General features: G+C 44.6%; 1 protein-coding gene across 3 annotated transcripts in view; it reads left to right on the top strand.

Moving 5' to 3' along the window:
* The window catches only part of LOC135512029 (C-Jun-amino-terminal kinase-interacting protein 4-like), a 49,882-nt gene that overhangs the window by 27,841 nt on the left and 2,847 nt on the right, over positions 1 to 19,194 (top strand). The window contains exons 5-23 of one of the 3 annotated variants that reach the window (XM_064933623.1): positions 21 to 165; positions 6,723 to 6,791; positions 7,465 to 7,966; positions 8,166 to 8,262; positions 8,513 to 8,649; positions 9,320 to 9,377; positions 9,792 to 9,944; positions 10,100 to 10,148; positions 10,303 to 10,433; positions 11,011 to 11,067; positions 13,854 to 14,033; positions 14,199 to 14,331; positions 14,433 to 14,528; positions 16,363 to 16,530; positions 17,134 to 17,305; positions 17,453 to 17,668; positions 18,308 to 18,476; positions 18,577 to 18,705; positions 18,794 to 18,942. In XM_064933623.1, coding sequence (XP_064789695.1) covers positions 21 to 165; positions 6,723 to 6,791; positions 7,465 to 7,966; positions 8,166 to 8,262; positions 8,513 to 8,649; positions 9,320 to 9,377; positions 9,792 to 9,944; positions 10,100 to 10,148; positions 10,303 to 10,433; positions 11,011 to 11,067; positions 13,854 to 14,033; positions 14,199 to 14,331; positions 14,433 to 14,528; positions 16,363 to 16,530; positions 17,134 to 17,305; positions 17,453 to 17,668; positions 18,308 to 18,476; positions 18,577 to 18,705; positions 18,794 to 18,942 — 2,810 coding nt within the window. Of the gene's footprint in view, positions 1 to 20; positions 166 to 6,722; positions 6,792 to 7,464; positions 7,967 to 8,165; positions 8,263 to 8,512; positions 8,650 to 9,319; positions 9,378 to 9,791; positions 9,945 to 10,099; positions 10,149 to 10,302; positions 10,434 to 11,010; positions 11,069 to 13,851; positions 14,034 to 14,198; positions 14,332 to 14,432; positions 14,529 to 16,362; positions 16,531 to 17,133; positions 17,306 to 17,452; positions 17,669 to 18,307; positions 18,477 to 18,576; positions 18,706 to 18,793; positions 18,943 to 19,194 lie in introns of all 3 variants that reach the window. The other 2 variants (XM_064933624.1, XM_064933625.1) reach the window with 2 other exon arrangements.

Here is a 19,194-nt window from a genome sequence, read left to right on the forward strand (position 1 = left end):
TCTTCTTTCTCTGAATCCAGGAAGGAACGTCCCATCTCCATGGGGTTATTCCAGTTACCAGGAAGTGATTTGACCCCTGACCCACAGAGGGAAACCGTGGAAACGCCGTCTGAACCCTGGAGATATAACGACCTGAGCCACCCTCACTCCAACACCAGCCTTAAGGTAACAATCTACTTCCCACCTGTCAATCGCTTTCCTCCGGTGCCAACGTTGTTCTATCATGCAGCCACTGTTTTTGACAGACTTTTCACAAATTCACTGTGTGAGTACAAAGTGTACTCGGTGGTTTAAGTCTGCAATCTAAGATGAATGACCATACCCTCAGACCTGACCATCCCCCATGCCTCCTCTTAGCATTTCCCAGAACTCTGAGGGGTGACGTAAGGCAGGGGTAATTTGGCCCAGAGTAGATACTCTGTGTCTTTGTGGAAACATGCGCGTTCAACCCATCACCCTGCCGGAGGACGGGAAGGCTTATTGAAAAGGAAGCTTGATTCAGTGTGTCTGCAGTACCAAAGCACGATTGAGAGGGAGACTTGAATCAGTGTGCCTGGAATGCCTAAGCAGGGGGGTGGGGTATGAGTGTGTCTGTGTGTGGCTGAGGGCCCATGGGGAGAGAGGAAGTGGTACCATTCGGGGCCAGGAGCAGGGGAAGGGTAGAACAGAGGAGAGAACAGGGGAAGAGGGGAACAGAGAAGAGGGGAAGAGTCTAACAGAGAAACAGGACAGAGTGTCTGAGCAGACCGAAGGGCTGCTTTCTGCCAGTGCCATGCTAGAATCTCTCCACAGTTGCCCATAGAAACCACGCTGTGAGAAAAGTTCTATCATGAATACTCATTCATGATGGGCTGATTTTAAGTATTCATTTGTTGTGATATTCTTCTACACGGGGGTCAAATGGAATAATTCAGGTACCAGGAAGAGGGGTATTTCATGTCAGAGATTGCAAGACAACATTTGACGTAAGATATGGGACTGGCACTTAAGTTTCATCTATTCATGTTGAAGCTCAGTCCTGGCTGCTGCTAAATCATATTTTCTACGTAATACTCCTCCCTTCTTCTCTCTATCAAACCTTTGCTTTCTCAATCCTTGATCCCACTAAACTGTCTCTTTCTCACTTTAGATGCCTCTGGCACAATAGAGGTGTCACTGTGGATCTCTCATGCTGACTTTTTAGCACACACAGCCTTTTCATCAGGCTCCCACAATTCAGACTCACAGGGGTGCCTTTGTGTGACACCTCCGATTCGACATTTCCCAAAGATTTACAGTTTTTGGTTCCACTCCTCCCCCTCTCCCACAGTCTCTTTCTCTCTCTCCCTCTTTCTCTCTCTCCCTCTCCCCCGCTGATTCTATCTGTCTCCAGTTTGCACACACCAGTGTTTCCCATATGATTTGTTTTCAGTACTGGTTGGTGTTCCCATAGACTTCCAGTCATTAAGCCAACAACTACCCATTTAAAAGTGTGTTTCGACAGGAAAAAATATGTGTGTGTGTATATTTGCATACATACGTGTATATATAATATATATGTATATACAGTTAAGTCATAAGTTTACTGCATACACTTAAGTTGGAGTCATTAAAACCTGTTTTTCAACCACTCCACAAATTTATTGTTAACAAACTATAGTTTTGGCAGGTCGGTTAGGACATCTACTTTTTGCATGACACAAGTAATTTTTCCAACAATTGTTTACAGGCAGGTTATTTCACTTATAATTCACTGTGTCACAATTGCAGTGGGTCAGAAGTTTACATAGACTAAGTTGACTGTGCCTTTAACCTGAAAGGCCGCACAGCAAGGAAGAAGCCACTGCTCAAAAACCACCATAATAATGCCAGACTACGGTTTGCAACTGCACATGGGGACAAAGATCATACTTTTTGGAGAAATGTTCTCTAGTCTGATAAAATAAAAATTTAACTGTTTGGCCATAATGACCATCCAACGAAGTCAAGGTATTGGAGTGGCCATCATAAATCCCTGACCTCAATCCTATAGAAAATTTGTGGGCAGAACTGAAAAAGCATGTGTGAGCAAGGAGGCCTACAAACCTGACTCAGTTACACCAGCTCTGTCAGGAGGAATGAGCCAAAATTCACCCAACTTATTGTGGGAAGCTTGTGGAAGGCTACCGAAAACGTTTCTCAAGTTAAACAATTTCAAGGCAATGCTACCAAATACTAATTGAGTGTATGTAGACTTCTGACCCACTTGGAATGTGATGAAAGAAATAAAAGCTGAAATAAATAATTCTCTCTACTATTATTCTGACATTTCACATTCTTAAAATAAGATGGAATTCTGTGAATTGTGAAAAACTGAGTTTAAATGTATTTGGCTAAGGTGTATGTAAACTTCAGACTTCAACTGTGCGTGTGTGTATACAGCTATATATAAACTCAACAAAAAAGAAACGTCTTCTTACTGTCAACTGCGTTTATTTTCAGCAAACTGAACATGTGTCAATATTTGTATGTCATGCTGGAGGGTCATGTCAGGATGAGCCTGCAGGAAGGGTACCACATGAGGGAGGAGGATGTCTTCCCTATAACGCACAGCGTTGAGATTGCCTGCAATGACAACAAGCTCAGTCTGATGATGCTGTGACACACCGCCCGAGACCACGACGGACCCTCCACCTCCAAATCGATCCCGTTCCAGAGTACAGGCCTCGTGTAACACTCATTCCTTCAACGATAAACACATCCGACCATCACCCCTGGTGAGACAAAACCCAGACTCATCGGTGAAGAGCACTTTTTGCCCGTCCTGTCTGGTCCAGCGACGGCAGGTTTGTGCCCATAGGCGACGTTGTTGCCGGTGATGTCTGGTGTGGACCTGCCTTACAACAGGCCTACAAGCCCTCAGTCCAGCCTCTCTGTCTATTGCGGACAGTCTGAGCACTGATGGAGGCATTGCGCATTCCTGGTGGAACTAGGGCAGTTGTTGCCATCCTGTACCTGTCCCGCAGCTGTGATGTTCGGATGTGCCGATCCTGTGCAGGTGTTGTTACACTGAGAGGATCATCAGCTGTCCGTCCTGGCTACCTGTAGCGCTGTCTTAGGCATCTCACAGTACGGACATAGCCATTTATTGCCCTGGCCATATCTACAGTCCTTATGCCTCCTTGCAGCATGCAATATCTAAATACAGTTGAAGTCTGAAGTTTACATACACCTTAGCCAAATACATTTAAACTCAGTTTTTCACAATTCCTGACATTTAATCCTAGTAAGAATTCCCTGTCTTAGGTCAGTTAGGATAACCACTTTATTTTAAGAATGTGAAATGTCAGAATAATAGTGTAGAGTTATTTTATTTCAGCTTTTATTTATTTCATCACATTCCCAGTGGGTCAGAAGTTTACATACACTCAGTATTTGGTAGCATTGCTTTTACATTTTTTAACTTCGGTCAAACATTTCAGGTAGCCTTCCACAAGCTTCCCACAATAAGTTGGGTGTATTTTGTCCTATTCCTCCTGACAGAGCTGGTGTAACTGAGTCAGGTTTGTAGGCCTCCTTGCTCGCACACGCTTTTTCAGTTCTGGACACAAATTTTCTATAGGATTGAAGTCAGGGCTGGTTGGAGCAGTGGCTTCTTCCTTGCTGAGCGGCCTTTCAGGTTATGTCGATTATAGGACTTTTGTACCTGTTTCCTCCAGCATCTTCACAAGGTCCTTTGCTGTTGTTCTGGGATTGATTTGCACTTTTCGCACCAAAGTATGTTCATCTCTAGGAGACCGAATGCGTCTCCTTTTCTGAGTGGTATGACGGCTGCGTGTTCACATTGTTTGTTCTTGCGCACTATTGTTTGGACAGATGAATGTGGTACCTTCAGGTGTTTGGATATTGCTCCCAAGGATGAACCAGACTTGTGGAGGTCTATAATTTGTTTTCTGAGGTCTTGGCTGATTTCTTTAGATTTTCCCATAATGTCAAGCAAAGAGGCACTGAGTTTAAAGGTAGGCCTTGAAATACATCCACAGGTACACCACCAATTGACTAAAATGGTCAATTAGCCTATGAGAAGCTTCTAAAGCCATGACATAATTTTCTGGAATTTCCAAAGCTGTTTAAAGATAGACTAAGTTGACTATGTAAACTTCTGACCCACTGGAATTATAAGTGAAATAATCTGTCTGTAAACAATTGTTGGAAAAATCACTTGTCATGCACAAAGTAGATGTCCTAACCGACTTGCCAAAACTATAGTTTGTTAACTTTTTCAACTACTCCACAAATTTCTTGTTATGACTCCAACCTAAGTGTATGTCAACTTCCTATTTCAACTGTAGGCGTACAGCAGCCCATTATCAGCAACCCTCACTCCTGTGTTCCAATGGCACGTTGTGTTTGCTAATTCAAGTTGATCATTAGAAAACCCTTTTGCAATTATGCTAGCACAGCTGAAAACTGTTGTGCTGATTTAAAGAAGCAATAAAACTGTACTTCTTTAGACTGGTTGAGTATCTAGAGCATCAGCATTTGTGGGTTTGATTACAGGCTCAAAATGGCCAGAAACAAAGAATTTTCTTCTGAACTCATCAGTCTTTTCTTGCTCTGAGAAATGAGGGCTATTCCATGCGAGAAATTGCCAAGATGCTCGCCTTCTAGGCATTGTTCTTCTGTCCAGTGTCTGTTTATTTTGCCCATCTTAATCTTTTCTTTTTATTGGCCAGTCTGAGATATGGCTTTTTCTTTGCAACTCTGCCTAGAAGGCCAGCATCCCGGAGTCGCCTCTTCACTGTTGACATTGAGACTGGTGTTTTACGGGTACTATTTAATTAAGCTGCCAGTTGAGGACTTGTGAGGCATCTGTATCTCAAACTAGACACTCTAATGTACTTGTCCTCTTGCTCAGGCCTCCCACTCCTCTTTCTGTTCTGGTTAGGGCCAGTTTGCGCTGTTCTGTGAAGGGAGTAGTACACAGCGTTGTACAAGATCTTCAGTTGAGGACTTGTGAGGAGTCCGTTTCAAACTGGCAATTTCTCGCATGGAATAGCCTTCATTTCTCAGAACACGAAAAGACTGACGAGTTGCTGAAGAAAGTCCTTTGTTTCTGGCCATTTTGAGCCTGTAATCGAACCTGGAAACGGCAGGTTTCAACAGGTATGCCTTGGTAAAAGTTAATTTGTGGAATTTCTTAATGCATTTGAGCCAATCAGTTGTGTTGTGACAAGGTAGGTGTGGTATACTATTGGTAAAAGACCAAGTCCATATTATGGTAAGGAATGCTCAAATAAGCAAAAAGAAACGACAGTCCGTTACTTTAAAACATGAAGTTCAGTCAATCCGTTAAATTTCAAGTGCAGTTGCAAAAACCATCAAGTGCTATGATGAAACTGGCTCTCATGAGGACCGCAGGAGTTACTTTTGCTGCAGAAGATAAGTTCATTAGAGTTAACTGCACCTCAGATTACAGCCCAAATAAATGCTTCACAGAGTTCAAGTAACAGAAACATCACTACTGTTCAGAGGAGACTGTGTGAATCAGGCCTTCATGGTCAAATTGCTGCAAGGAAACCACTACTAAAGGACACCAATAAGGAGAGGAGACTTGCTTGGACCAAGAAACATGAGCGATGGACATTAGACCAGTGGAAATCTGTCATTTTGGTCTGAGTCCACATTTTTGTTTTTGGGTTCCAACAGCCGTGTCATTGTGAGATGCAGATTAGGTGACCGGATGATCTCCTCGTGTGTGGTTCCCACCGTGAAGCATGGAGGTGATGTGGTGGTGCTTTGTATTATTTATTTAGAATTCAAGGCACACTTAACCAGCATGGCTACCACCGCATTCTGCAGCGATACGCCTTCCCATGTGCTTTGTGGGCCAATCATTTGTTTTTCAACAGGACAATGACCCAACACACCTCCAGGCTTCGTAAGGGCTATTTGACCAAGAAGGAGTGGGATGGAGAGCTGCATCAGATGACCTGGCCTCCACAGTCACCTGACCTCAACCCGTTTGGGATGAGTTGAACTGCAACTGATTTTACTGAGTTACAGTTCATATAAGGAAATCAGTCAATTGAAATAAATTCATTAGGCCTTAATCTATGGATTTGACATGACTGGGCAGGGGTGCAGCCATGGGTGAGCCTTGGAGGGCATAGGCCCACCCACTTGGGAGCTGTGATTGTGAGGCCGGTTGAATATACTGCCAAATTCTCTAAAATTACATTGGAGGCAGTTTATGGTAGAGAAATTAACATTTATTTCTCTGGCAGCAGCTCTGGTGGATATTCCTGCAGCTAGCATTCCAATCGCAATCTCCCTCAACTTGTGGCGTTTTGACATCTGTGGCATTGTGTTGTGACAAAACTGCACATTTTAAAGTGGCCCTTCATTGTCCACAACACAAGTTGCACCTGTATAATGATCATGCTGTTTAATCAGCTTTTTGATATGCCAGACCTGTCAGGTGGATGAATTATCTTGGCACAGGAGAAATGCTCACCAACAGGGCTGTAAATACATTTTTATTTCAGCTTATGAAACATGTTGCATTTTATTTTTGTTCATATATCGATAGATACTTAATGACTTTGCAATAATCTTGTTTCAACATATCTGTTGTTCTATCTCTTCTGATTGCCCCCCCCACCCCCCCTTTGTAATCTTTATACCTCTGTGTTTTGATTATGTGGCCAGTTGTGATTGCGGCTCTAAAACAGGCCTTCGTTGTAATTTTTTCTCTTAACCAGTTGGGGACGCCAGACTCCCCAAGCAGATGGCAGAGGCTTTCGGCCAATCAGCAGGCTAAACAGAACCAGGTCCAAACTACCGCGTTGTTGTTTTTATGGCCTGTAATTGCTGTGTTGTTGACGACGAATACGACGTTGTCTCATAAAAGCGTAATCTAGCCTTTATGCCACCATAGATCATAGTACATTGCCAGCTGCATGCAACCCAAGCAGGTTCCTCACCTGGACCGGGGTGTGACCGTGGGGCTGAATCTTAAATGATCCCTATTCCCGATGTAGTGCATTACTTTCAGCCCTATGGGGCTCTGACCAAAAGTAGTGCACTATATAGGGAGTAGGGTGCCATTTCAGATGCATCGCAGTCTTTCAGGGGTTCAGACGGCTTGCTAGGATTACTAATGCATAGAGAGCACCAGCTGTACTACAACCCAATCAACTAGCCGTAGCTGTAGAATATACTACAACATGTTTGTTTTGTTTTCTAACTGTGTGATCTAACGACTTTGATTTGAATTTAGACGTTTTTCTGGTTGGTTTAAACTGCATTTAGTTTTCTTGTTTTGATTTATGCACTTTTATACCATTGCCTTTATACCATTTGCCTTTTGACTGAGCATTAATGGTTTTGTTGCATTGGCTAACTTTTTTTCAAATATGTTTATTCCTTTTTGAGAGAAAGAAGCTGACTTGAAAATGACCATCTGTCATTATTTAATTTATTCTTCCTCTTTCTCTTCGGTAGGATGAGATGTCAAATGCTAACCGTGGAGGCTCCAAGTCCAACCCACCTATGTCTCCTAAAGGGGGCTCCAAGTCGGGGACCCCCATGTCCAGCCAAGGAGCAGGCTCCAAAATGTCCTCGCAGCAAGGTGGCTCTAAATCGGCCACCCTGATGTCTTCTCAAGAAGAGTCCAAATTCAGTACCCCTATTTCATCTCAAGGGGTGGACTCAAAGTCGGTTACCCCAATGTCCACGCAAAGCGGCGGCTCCAAATCTGTCTCCCCAATGTCCAGTCAAGTGGGCGGGTCTATGTCGGCCACTCCCATGTCTACTTCTGCGTCTGATGTTGCCATGGTATCTGTGGGCACACCCCACCAGGAAGAGTTAGAGGAACTGAGCGAGGGTCTGAACAGGAACCTGGACAGAAGCGACAGGAAGCCAGAGAACATCAGCAGTAAGAACACCACAGTACAGGAGGGACAGGACTCCGAGCTGAGAAGAGGAGGGTCAGGACCTCTCACAGGTCAGTACTGTAGCTCCAGGGCATAAACTGAGATAACATGGGGGTTGGCTATGTTGGGGGACTTGGATTTTGTTACATTAGAAAACCTACTAAAATGTGTTTGGCATCACATTGGCCTCACCACTGTATCACCATGTCAAACGTACCCATTTGTCCCAGATGTTTAGTACTCTAACATGTTATTCCATCTCCTCTACAGACGCAGCAGATGATAACACTGAGTCATCAGAGGTGCAGGCCATCATAGAGTCCACTCCAGAACTGGACATGGACCTCAGTGGCTACAAAGACGCCAGGTAGGGTCAACAGGAACTAGTGTTTCTATCTCCATCTCTGCATCTCTATCCTGAACACTCAATCATCATTTATCTGTCAAACTGTACAGACAATCGCTTCCAGCTTGGTCCTTGCAGCCAGATATGAAAACAAACACTTTATTTCATGATGCAGTGTATTGAAGCTGTGGTCACTCAGATGACCTCCCGCTCTCTCTCTCCCAATCCATCTCTCCCCCTTCCACCTCCCTCCTCCCATCCCTCTCTCCAGTACTCCTTCTAAAGGAGTAGGTATAGAAAACATGGCGTTCGACAGGAACACAGAGTCTTTGTTTGCGGAGCTGTCCTCGGCAGGACCCGACATGGAAGTAGACATAGCAGACATGGACGAGGGGGCCGACCTGCTCGGTAAGACACGTCCCCTGTAGACACTTGCCGCTCACCTATTCCAAGACCATCATCTCATACCCACACCTTGGGTAAATCTGGGAAACTTTACCTCAGTCCCAAATGAATGGCAAAAACTTGACTGGCACTTGTGTGTACTTGCCATATATACTAGGATGGATTCACCTTTCTTCAGAAAATATTTGCTATTTCTCCCCTTTCATATTAACTTTATTTTCATACTGCATACTTCATCTCATTATTTCATATTTTCCTGGTTCTTCTCTTCAGATGAGTTTTCTGGTGTGTATCAACCATTCCATTCACACCCCTTGCATTTTCTCCCTTATCACCCTCTCCCTAGTTCTCCCTTTTTAGCTTCCAAACTATGACTAAAATATACAGTGGGTCTCCCTTTTAGTGAGGTTGTAGGTTAGGTGTTCTTTAGGCTGTATATTGACCTGGTGGAGTCCCCATAGTCAAGTCGTGCTGTAAGACGATCTTGTCAAGTTAATCAGTTTTGTTTTCTACCTCACATTGCCAGCATGGGTGTCAGACTCAGACCTTAACTTTCTTGGTAAGACTGAAGGAATGTGTGTATCATGTTGTTTTATGTCGTTCCATTTTAGACTGGAGGAATTCCCATTTCTTATTAAAAATGTTTCCTTTTCATCCCTCCTTTTCCCCGAAGGTATGGGTCGTGAAGTGGAGCACCTCATCCATGAGAACACTCAGCTGCTGGAGACCAAGTAAGGCGTGTTTTCAAATCACCTGCATCCATGCTCAAGAAATCAATGGAACATTATTAATTTGCCAGAGCAAGAATGTCCCACGTTGTGTAGTAAATTCAAACTACTGCCACCTTCTGTTCACAGAGGGATTTGGCTTTCGTCAAAGAGTTCACCTAGTGCATTGTTTCTGAATCCTGGTCCTGGAATCAACGGGGTGCACATTTCTGTTTTTGTCCTAGCACTAAACACCCAATTCCATTAATCAAAGTTTTGATTATGAGTTGATTAGTGGAATCAGGTGTGTAATGCTAGGACAAAAACAGAAATGTGCACCCCTTTGGGTCCCCAGGATGCAGAAACAGTGGCCAAGAGAAAGTTGGTGTAGGGCCTAATGATCATGCTGACTAGTCTCTGTCCTCACGGTTGCGTCAGAAATGCGTTGAATGTGGTGAAGAATGACCTGATAGCGCGTGTAGATGAGCTGTCGTGTGAGAAGGAGGTGTTGCAGGGAGAGCTGGATGCTGTGACTCAGGCCAAGACCAGACTGGAGGAGAAGAACAAGGAGCTAGAGGAGGAACTCAGGAGGTCAGTCTTTACTCTGCCTTCTTTCTCTGTCTGTTCGTTCCCCTGTTGAGATTAATATGAGATCCCCAGGCATCTCCTGTGTGTGTTCGTCTCAAGCATGTGTGTGTGTTCATCTCCGGTATGTGTGTTCATCACATGGTGTGTTTCTCTCTTAGGGTTCGGGTGGCAGAGGAAGACAAAGTGAAGACCAAGAGTGAGGAAGATGTGAGTTGTTTGTGTGTGTGAGTTTTTTGTGTGTGTGAGTTTTTTGTGTGTGTGAGTTGTTTGTGTGTGTGAGTTGTTTGTGTGTGTGAGTTGTTTGTGTGTGTGAGTTGTTTGTGGAAGTGTCTAATGAGGGTGCTGATACCACTCCTGGCAGGCGGATGTTCCCACTGCTCAGAGGAAGAGGTTCACCAGGGTAGAGATGGCCAGAGTCCTCATGGAGAGGAACCAGTACAAGGAGAGACTGATGGAGCTACAGGAAGCTGTACGATGGACAGAGATGATACGGTGAGAAGAGGGAGAGGGAGGAGGTAATCTTGTAACTAAGAGCCAATTTATGCTTGATTAAAAAAGGCTTCGTATTGATGATGTGACGCAGTTGCGGAGCCTCCGGAGGCATGCAGAGGCCAAATTTAGTGCCGCTGTGGGCCTCCCAAATTTTGTACCAATGCGGAGGGCTCCATATAGCTCCACATTGACAGGATTGGTTGACGGTTGGTGGCGGCTGGAGGTCCTGTATAAACATAAACTCACTTGACGACAGCTCTGCTCAAAACCTCTGCACTGCTCTGTGACACGCAAGAAGTATGAATGCCCTGACTTCTGCAGAGGCCGCATGACCGCCAATGCAGACATCGGATTGACCAAGCAGCGCCTTTTAAAGCTGAGCTACTCCAAAACAAAGTGATGCATATTGAAGAGTTTTTGTCTTCTGTGTTCCACCCACACATTGTTCTTATTAATAAATGTGCACCCCTTCTAGTGCGTTCCGTCTTTGGTGACTCTAGCTAGTTGAGTAACAAGATCGTTTTTATCTCCGCTGAATAGTGATGACTCCATGAAATATGTTGTTATCTTCCCTCAGAGCATCGAGAGAGAACCCTGCCGCCGCAGACAAGAAGAAATCCAGCATCTGGCAGTTGTAAGATTCCCTCCTTTTTCACCATCACTCCTCTCCTACGACCACTCCACTCCTTTCCTACTACCACTCCACTCCTTTCCTACTACCACTCCACTCCTTTCCTACTACCACTCCACTCCTTTCCTACTACCACTCCACTCCTTTCCTACTACCACTCCACTCCTTTCCTACTACCACTCCACTCCTTTCCTACTACCACTCCACTCCTTTCCTACTACCACTCCACTCCTTTCCTACTACCACTCCACTCCTTTCCTACTACCACTCCACTCCTTTCCTACTACCACTCCACTCCTTTCCTACTACCACTCCACTCCTTTCCTACTACCACTCCACTCCTTTCCTACTACCACTCCACTCCTTTCCTACTACCACTCCACTCCTTTCCTACTACCACTCCACTCCTTTCCTACTACCACTCCACTCCTTTCCTACTACCACTCCACTCCTTTCCTACTACCACTCCACTCCTTTCCTACTACCACTCCACTCCTTTCCTACTACCACTCCACTCCTTTCCTACTACCACTCCACTCCTTTCCTACTACCACTCCACTCCTTTCCTACTACCACTCCACTCCTTTTCCCTACTACCACTCCACTCCTTTTCCCTACTACCACTCCACTCCTTTTCCCTACTACCACTCCACTCCTTTTCCCTACTACCACTCCACTCCTTTTCCCTACTACCACTCCACTCCTTTTCCCTACAACCACTCCACTCCTTTTTCTACTACCACTCCTTTTCCCTACTACCACTCCTTTTCCCTACTACCACTCCTTTTTCTACTACCACTCCTTTTTCTACTACCCCTCCTTTTTCTACTACCCCTCCTTTTTCTACTACCCCTCCTTTTTCTACTACCCCTCCTTTTTCTACTACCCCTCCTTTTTCTACTACCCCTCCTTTTTCTACTACCCCTCCTTTTTCTACTACCCCTCTTTTCCTTACTACCCCTCTTTTCCTTACTACCCCTCTTTTCCCTACTACCCCTCTTTTCCCTACCACCCCTCTTTTCCCTACCACCCCTCTTTTCCCTACCACCCCTCTTTTCCCTACCACCCCTCTTTTCCCTACCACCCCTCTTTTCCCTGCCACCCCTCTTTTCCCTGCCACCCCTCTTTTCCCTGCCACCCCTCTTTTCCCTGCCACCCCTCCTTTTTCTGCCACCCCTCTTTTCCCTGCCACCCCTCTTTTCCCTGCCACCCCTCTTTTCCCTGCCACCCCTCTTTTCCCTGCCACCCCTCTTTTCCTTGCCACCCCTCCTTTTTCTGCTACCCCTCTTTTCCCTGCCACCCCTCCTTTTTCTGCTACCCCTCTCCTTTTTCTGCTACACCTCCTTTCCATCTAATTTTCTTTACTCTTTTCTTTTTTGTTTCTGTTTTTTTTTGTATTCTCTTTGTATTTTTCCGTACACTCCTCATCTCAGAGGTGTCATTATTCCTGAAACTAAAGTCACTATGATTGTTGACCATCATTGATTCTGTTTTCCCCTTTTTGTTTTCAATTTTGTCTTTATTATATATTTTAAAAAATTACATCGCGTTTTGATCTCCAGCGTGTAGGTAAACCTTTGCCATGCTAAGTGTCTTCTTGAATCTGGTTTTTAACAAACAACATTAACAAAAAATGCAGGGAGTGCCTGCCTGATCAGGGAATGGCTTTTTACTTCAAGTGACATTTTGTTTTCATTTAAAGTCGGAGTGAGCTCACATTTTTTGAAAACTCCTAAGGAAAACCAACACTTATCCTCTTTGTCAAAAGTTTTGAATACGATTCACCTACAAACAGAAGGTGTGTGTACCTTGTACACATATGAAATGTATTTAACTTAAATGTCTTGTAAATAGCCATTTCCCAATACAGACTCTCCCTGTTGAGTTTCAGTAGGAATGGCTATGGTGTGTGGTTAATTTATGAATGACATGTATTTTTGGAGAGGGCTGTAATGCATCTGGCTAATAATTTACTTATATTTTAGGCAGAGGGTAAAGCATTTATTTGTTGAAGAGGCGGTGTGTGCGTGAAATGTTAAATGCATGTTTATTGATGAAGAAATCCCTTGTCTTTCCTGTTGCCCTCTGGTCCCTCTGTCTCTGTTATCATGCCTGTGGTTGTTGTTGTTTGTCATATGTGTGCAGGAGGTGTGTTGGGATGTGGGAGGGTGTGTGTGATGGGGTTGTGATGATAAACTGGGCATACGGTGGAATAGATGGTTGTATTCCAGAGTCAGGTGCAGTATGCCATCTGTGATTGGACAGATTTCTGAATTGACAGACAGGTTGTTACCAAAAGGGAAGGCTATTTTCTGCTATATGGAGAGGGTCATGAAGTCTGTTTTGACCTGATGGACTGTAGATATTTGATCTTAAACAGAAAGAATCCTGATATTTTTGGATCTAGCCTTATCTCACTCATCTTACTTATCTTACTTAACAAGCGTTGTCTAGAACTGGGATTAGCAGTAATAGTTTGTAACTTTTGTTGTGTTCTGTGTTGACATACTAACTGCCTGGTTCATGTTACAGTATTAACCAATGCATTCCCTGCTCTCCCAACCCCTGTAAAATTGCTGAGTGGAGACTGGCTCGCTGTTAAACCCTCCTTTTGGTCGTTGGCGTAGTCTTGGGCGTGGTGGGGTGTAAATCAACCCTTGATTTGAATATTTATCCCTTAAACCCTGCCGCTGCTTTGTCCACCCCTCTATATGTGTCTCTGTCTGCTCTTTCTTTCTACCTTCTCCCTCCCTCCATCCCTGTATCCCTCTCTCCATCCCTTCCTCCAGTTTCAGCCGGTTGTTCAGTTCAAGTGGTGGAGCAGCTAAGAAGCCGGCGGAGGCGGCTCCAGTCAATGTGAAGTACAACGCCCCCTCGTCCCAGGTCCAGCCCTCCGTGAAAAAGAGGAGCGCAGCGCTGCAACAGCTACCCAGTGACAAGAGCAAGGCCTTCGACTTCCTCAATGAGGAGTGAGTGTTGGAGACATCTACTCATCTCTCCATTCACTCATGATCCACCCAATTATCGAGGATTTAATCCTCCTTTGGCCCCATCTATTCTGTTTATTTATCTATCTATGCCAGATTGTGTGTCCAGAATAGATGGGAGGTTTTTTTATGCATCTCCCCATTCAGGTCTGAGGCAGGCAACATGGTGTCTCGTAGGGAGCAGAAGAGAGCCCAGTACAGACAGGTGAAAGCCCACGTTGAGAAGGAAGAGGACGGCCGGGTACAGGCCTATGGGTGGAGCCTGCCACAGAAAATCAAGGTAGTTCAAGTCTCTTTGTGGATTACTTAATATGGCTGACTTTTAATATACGTTAGGTTAAGCGACTCCAGGTATTTTGACCACACAATTTTATTTTACAGGTGGCCAACGGTGGTCAGACGTCCGAGAACAAGATGAAGAATCTACCTGTACCGGTCTACCTCCGACCACTGGATGAGAAAGATGCTACCATGAAGGTGTGTATACCAGAGTATGTGAGCTAGAGCGGAGCGTGCCCAATTTGACTGGAGCGTGGAGTGAGTTTCCCAAAGGCTGGCGCTTCGGCCTTCTCGCCCGCTCCAGTAGCGCTCGCTTCACAAGCTCAGGCCATGCCCAGCCCAGCATGCATTTGTAGTTTATTTGTGTGCTGCTAATAGCCCTTGCTTTAGTTTCTGTCATCTAGTATGCTAAATATTTTCCTAATGAAACTGATAAAACACACAGGTGTAAAATCAGGTGACTTACAAAGATGAAAAGGTCCAAGCACAAGAGAGGGCAGGGCGTGTGATAATGTAGTGCCCACAACTAAAGAATCATTATGGGGTCAGGAAAGACTGGTATCCCAAAAATACTTACTACGTGTACATACTAACAGAAAGGAACGAGGTGAGTAGCTAGCTGTGTCATTGTTGCAAAGTATTTATAAACTAAAAATCAGATCTCTTTAAGTTTAGTTGATTTTTGTTCTATTATTTATACAATAGGCCATCATTGATTTTGTCCCAATAGGCCAGGCATATTACCTCTTTCAAGGAGCTTTATCTGTTTTGATAGGGTTGTTTTACCTAAGATCCTTTTAGGCCTACCTACAAAAACAATAAAGTCATTCCTTAGAGGGTATTCTCCACTGCTGGCCTGTTCTCCGGGCACCATCACATGAGCCTGAAGTCACAGACTGGTCAAACTCATGTGTCTAAAAGTGAATTCAAATGCGCTGTAGACTGAGCCTAATAAGGCATTTTTTGTTTAATTTGTTATGAATTCTAAGTAAGTCACAGCATATATATGCAATTAATAGAATATAATTATTTAATATGTTGAGTTGTAGTTATAAATACTTTCTAAACTAGTAGTTAATGGTTCCATGTTTGAGGAATGTATATGGTGGGATCAATGGAGGGTGGATAAGAAGTATGGGTCTGGAGAGTTCCGTAAAGGAAATCACTTGGTTGCGATCACTGATAAAGTTGGATAGCTATGGATTAGTGAGGAATGTGGACCGAGGTCAGGTCAGATGAAGGGAGAAGGAACTTTTTGTATTATTTTTATTATTACACGTAACTTAACATGCCTGACAACAAAGATGTAGTGTTTAGAGGTGCAAGGAGGAGACTGCCTAAAGGAGACTGCCTAAATACTTGCGCTGGGGGAGACATATCTTTTCAGCTGTTTGACCCAGTTGGTGAATAAACTTGGTTTAAGCTTTGATTAGTTGTCTGTTAGTTTTTCATTCTGTTTGTCAGAACCTAACAAATACAACAAAATGTCGTTTTCAAATGCTGACCACTTAATGTCCCTGCCTGCCTGGTGTAGCGCTCACTAATGCTTCACAATGTATTTCTTTGTAGCCTATAGCCTTGACATTTTTTTAACATAATATAGGCTAAGCAATTCAATTTTGTTCCTTCTTAGGCTCCCTGTCTGGCTCCTGACCTATTTAGATTGTTTATATGCTGTTTAATATGACATGTGGCCTATTTGAAATGATGAGCGCTTCTTACATTCATCTTTTCATGTTTATTCAAATACTTTTCCTTCAGGTCATATGGTTTGATTTCAATACTTCAAAACAAAATGGTAGGTCTGGGTAGTCACAAAAATAGATGGGTGTTGGTTCAATTGTGATTTTTAATGAATGGAGTGAATTTGGAGCAGCAGTTTCTCTTCCTATAAGCGATGAGTGGTTTTTAGCAGAGCAGTAGGAAAGGACTGCTCAGCTCCGCTCACAAACTGGTCTGTACACCTATTCTTACCTTGTATGTCTCTATATATATAGGGACATATTGCTAACTGTGTCTCTCCCTCCCGTAGCTTTGGTGTGCTGTAGGTGTGAACCTGTCAGGGGGTAAGACTCGTGACGGGGGGTCAATAGTAGGAGCCAGTGTGTTCTACAGTGACCTGACCAGCCCTGGTCCTGAGAGCCATTGCAGGAAGACAGGATCACAGAGCAGTCTGGACAAACTGGACCAGGACCTGAAGGTACATGTACACAACACATATGGTCAGCCAGCACACTCACACACACATGCGCTCATACAATACAGGCACGCTCATACAATACTTTTATTTTATTTTTTTATTTAATCTTTATTTAACCAGGTAGGCTAGTTGAGAACAAGTTCTCATTTGCAACTGCGACCTGGCCAAGATAAAGCATAGCAGTGTGAACAGACAACACAGAGTTACACATTGAGTAAACAATAAACAAGTCAATAACACAGTAGAAAAAAAGGGTCTAAATACATTGTGTGCAAAAGGTATGAGGAGGTAGGCAAATAATTACAATTTTGCAGATTAACACTGGAGTGATATATGATCAGATGGTCATGTACAGGTAGAGATATTGATGTGCAAAAGAGCAGAAAAGTAAATAAATAAAAACAGTATGGAGATGAGGTAGGTATAATTGGGTGGGCTATTTACCGATAAGACTATGTACAGCTGCAGCGATCGGTTAGCTGCTCAGATAGCAGATGTTTGAAGTTGGTGAGGGAGATAAAAGTCTCCAATGCAGGCACGCTCATACAATAAAGGCACGCTTATACAATACAGGCACGCTCATACAATACTTGTGTGGTTTAGGAGCAGGAGAAGGAGCTGCATCACCAGGAGGAGCTGTCCTCTCTGGTCTGGATCTGTACCAGTACTCAGGCCACCACGAAGGTCATCGTCATCGACGCCAACCAGCCTGGGAACGTCCTGGAGAACTTCTTAGTCTGCAACTCCCACGTCCTCTGCATGGCCAGCGTGCCAGGTCTGTGTTTGTGTGCGTTTTTATATGAGCACTCAAGTCCCAGCAAAATACGTATATTTATTTTGATTGTAGCTAACCATAACATGTTTGTTTGTACACGTTTATATATGGTGGTCTTGGGTATATATGTGCTTGCGTGTGTGTCAGGTGCCAGAGAGACTGACTACCCGGCAGGGGAGGAGGTACCCCATAACCCGGAGGCGGGGTCAGGTGCTGAGGGCGGGACTCTCGAAGCCAGCACAACCAGTAGTGGCTCAGGGGGCGAAGCTGGAGTGCTGGCAGGGATCAATGTGGTTGGCTGCTCTACTGAGGGGGCGGTGGCTACCCCCCAGACAGCAAGCCCAGAGAATGAGACCGACACAGGTAAGAGACGTCCCTCTGAAGTTTCTACTGATCTAGTCACACTGGACTGATGTGCCGAGTTGGTGGATACTTTACTAGTTCCAGAGGTGGGTGATTGCTGGGTTTGCTAGCTCGACGAGAGGTCATGGACCCGGACGAACCCGAGAACAATCAGACCGGAACCCGAATGGAACCTAGACCCGATTGGACCAGAGTGACAAAATGTTATGTTTATCAGCCAAGTTGGTCTACTGGTTAACAAGTAGGTCTATATGTCGACTAGGCCTTCTGTAAGTTAATACATTCACCTTATTAGCGTAAAATAAATATGCTATAGTCTATGCAGAGCTGTGGTTAGGTCCATTCAGTCTGTCAGCTGTAGGTACGTAGACCGAGACCCGATGACAATCAAACAGGACCCGACCCAGTCCCGAGGGACAAGTTACGACTGTCGGGTATATCAGGCCCACTCGGAACAGTGAAGACCTCTAAACTAAACCCTTTCACCTCACTTTCTCCATGGAATGATCCGCTGAATTCCTAGGTCTACCCTACAGGGTTATAGAAACATGTGATTTGGGCTATTGGTTCCCAAATGGGATTCCCGGTCCATTTTAAAAAGTAGCCTACTCTTCTTCTCTCTCCCTCCTCCCTGTGTAGACTCCAAGGCTGCAGAGGAGGCTACTGAAGCTACAGAGGCCAGTGCAGGTCCCGCAGGTCAGGAGCATGACTTAAGTCAGAGGGGAGTCTACACTGAACATGTCTTCACTGACCCTCTGGGTGTTCAGAGTACTAGCCCTGGGAAGTCGCCAGCCAACTACACACAGAGGTATGGACAAAAACACACACACGGACAAACAAAAACACACACACGGACAAACAAAAACACACACACAAACACGCATTATACATACCGTTTCCATTCTCAGGGAGTCTGATCTGGTAAAGGATGGTGTGAGCTCCAACCCTAACCCAGAGGAACAGGACCTGATGAGAGAAGAAGCCCAGAAGATGAGCAGTGTTTTACCCACCATGTGGCTGGGGGCACAGAACGGATGGTGAGACACCAATCTGCTAATTAATCAATCAGATCTGTTTATCAATCTCATATTGATCTCATCAGTCAAACGTGTGTGTGCGTGTCAGTGTGTACGTGCACTCGTCAGTGGCCCAGTGGAGGAAGTGTCTCCACTCTATAAAGCTGAAGGACTCTGTCCTGGGCATCGTCCATGTGAAGGGGAGAGTGTTGGTGTCTCTGGCTGATGGAACACTGGCTATCTTCCACAGAGGAGTGGGTAAGGCTGACGTGTTTCCATATGCTTTCTTACATTTGTTTGTGTGTCCGTTGATCTACTTGAATCCCAAATAAGGGGATTCACCTGTTTTTGCTTTGTCATTATGGGTATTGTGTGGAGATTGAGGGTGGGGGGAAAAAGAAAGATTTAATGCATTTTAGAATAAGGCTGTAACATAACAGTGGAAAAAGTCAAGGGGTCTGAATACTTTCTGAATGCACTGTATATGCTGCTGCTAACCCCCACCCCTTC

This window comes from Oncorhynchus masou, chromosome 24, assembly GCF_036934945.1.
Source record: "Oncorhynchus masou masou isolate Uvic2021 chromosome 24, UVic_Omas_1.1, whole genome shotgun sequence".
Lineage (NCBI taxonomy): Eukaryota > Metazoa > Chordata > Actinopteri > Salmoniformes > Salmonidae > Oncorhynchus > Oncorhynchus masou.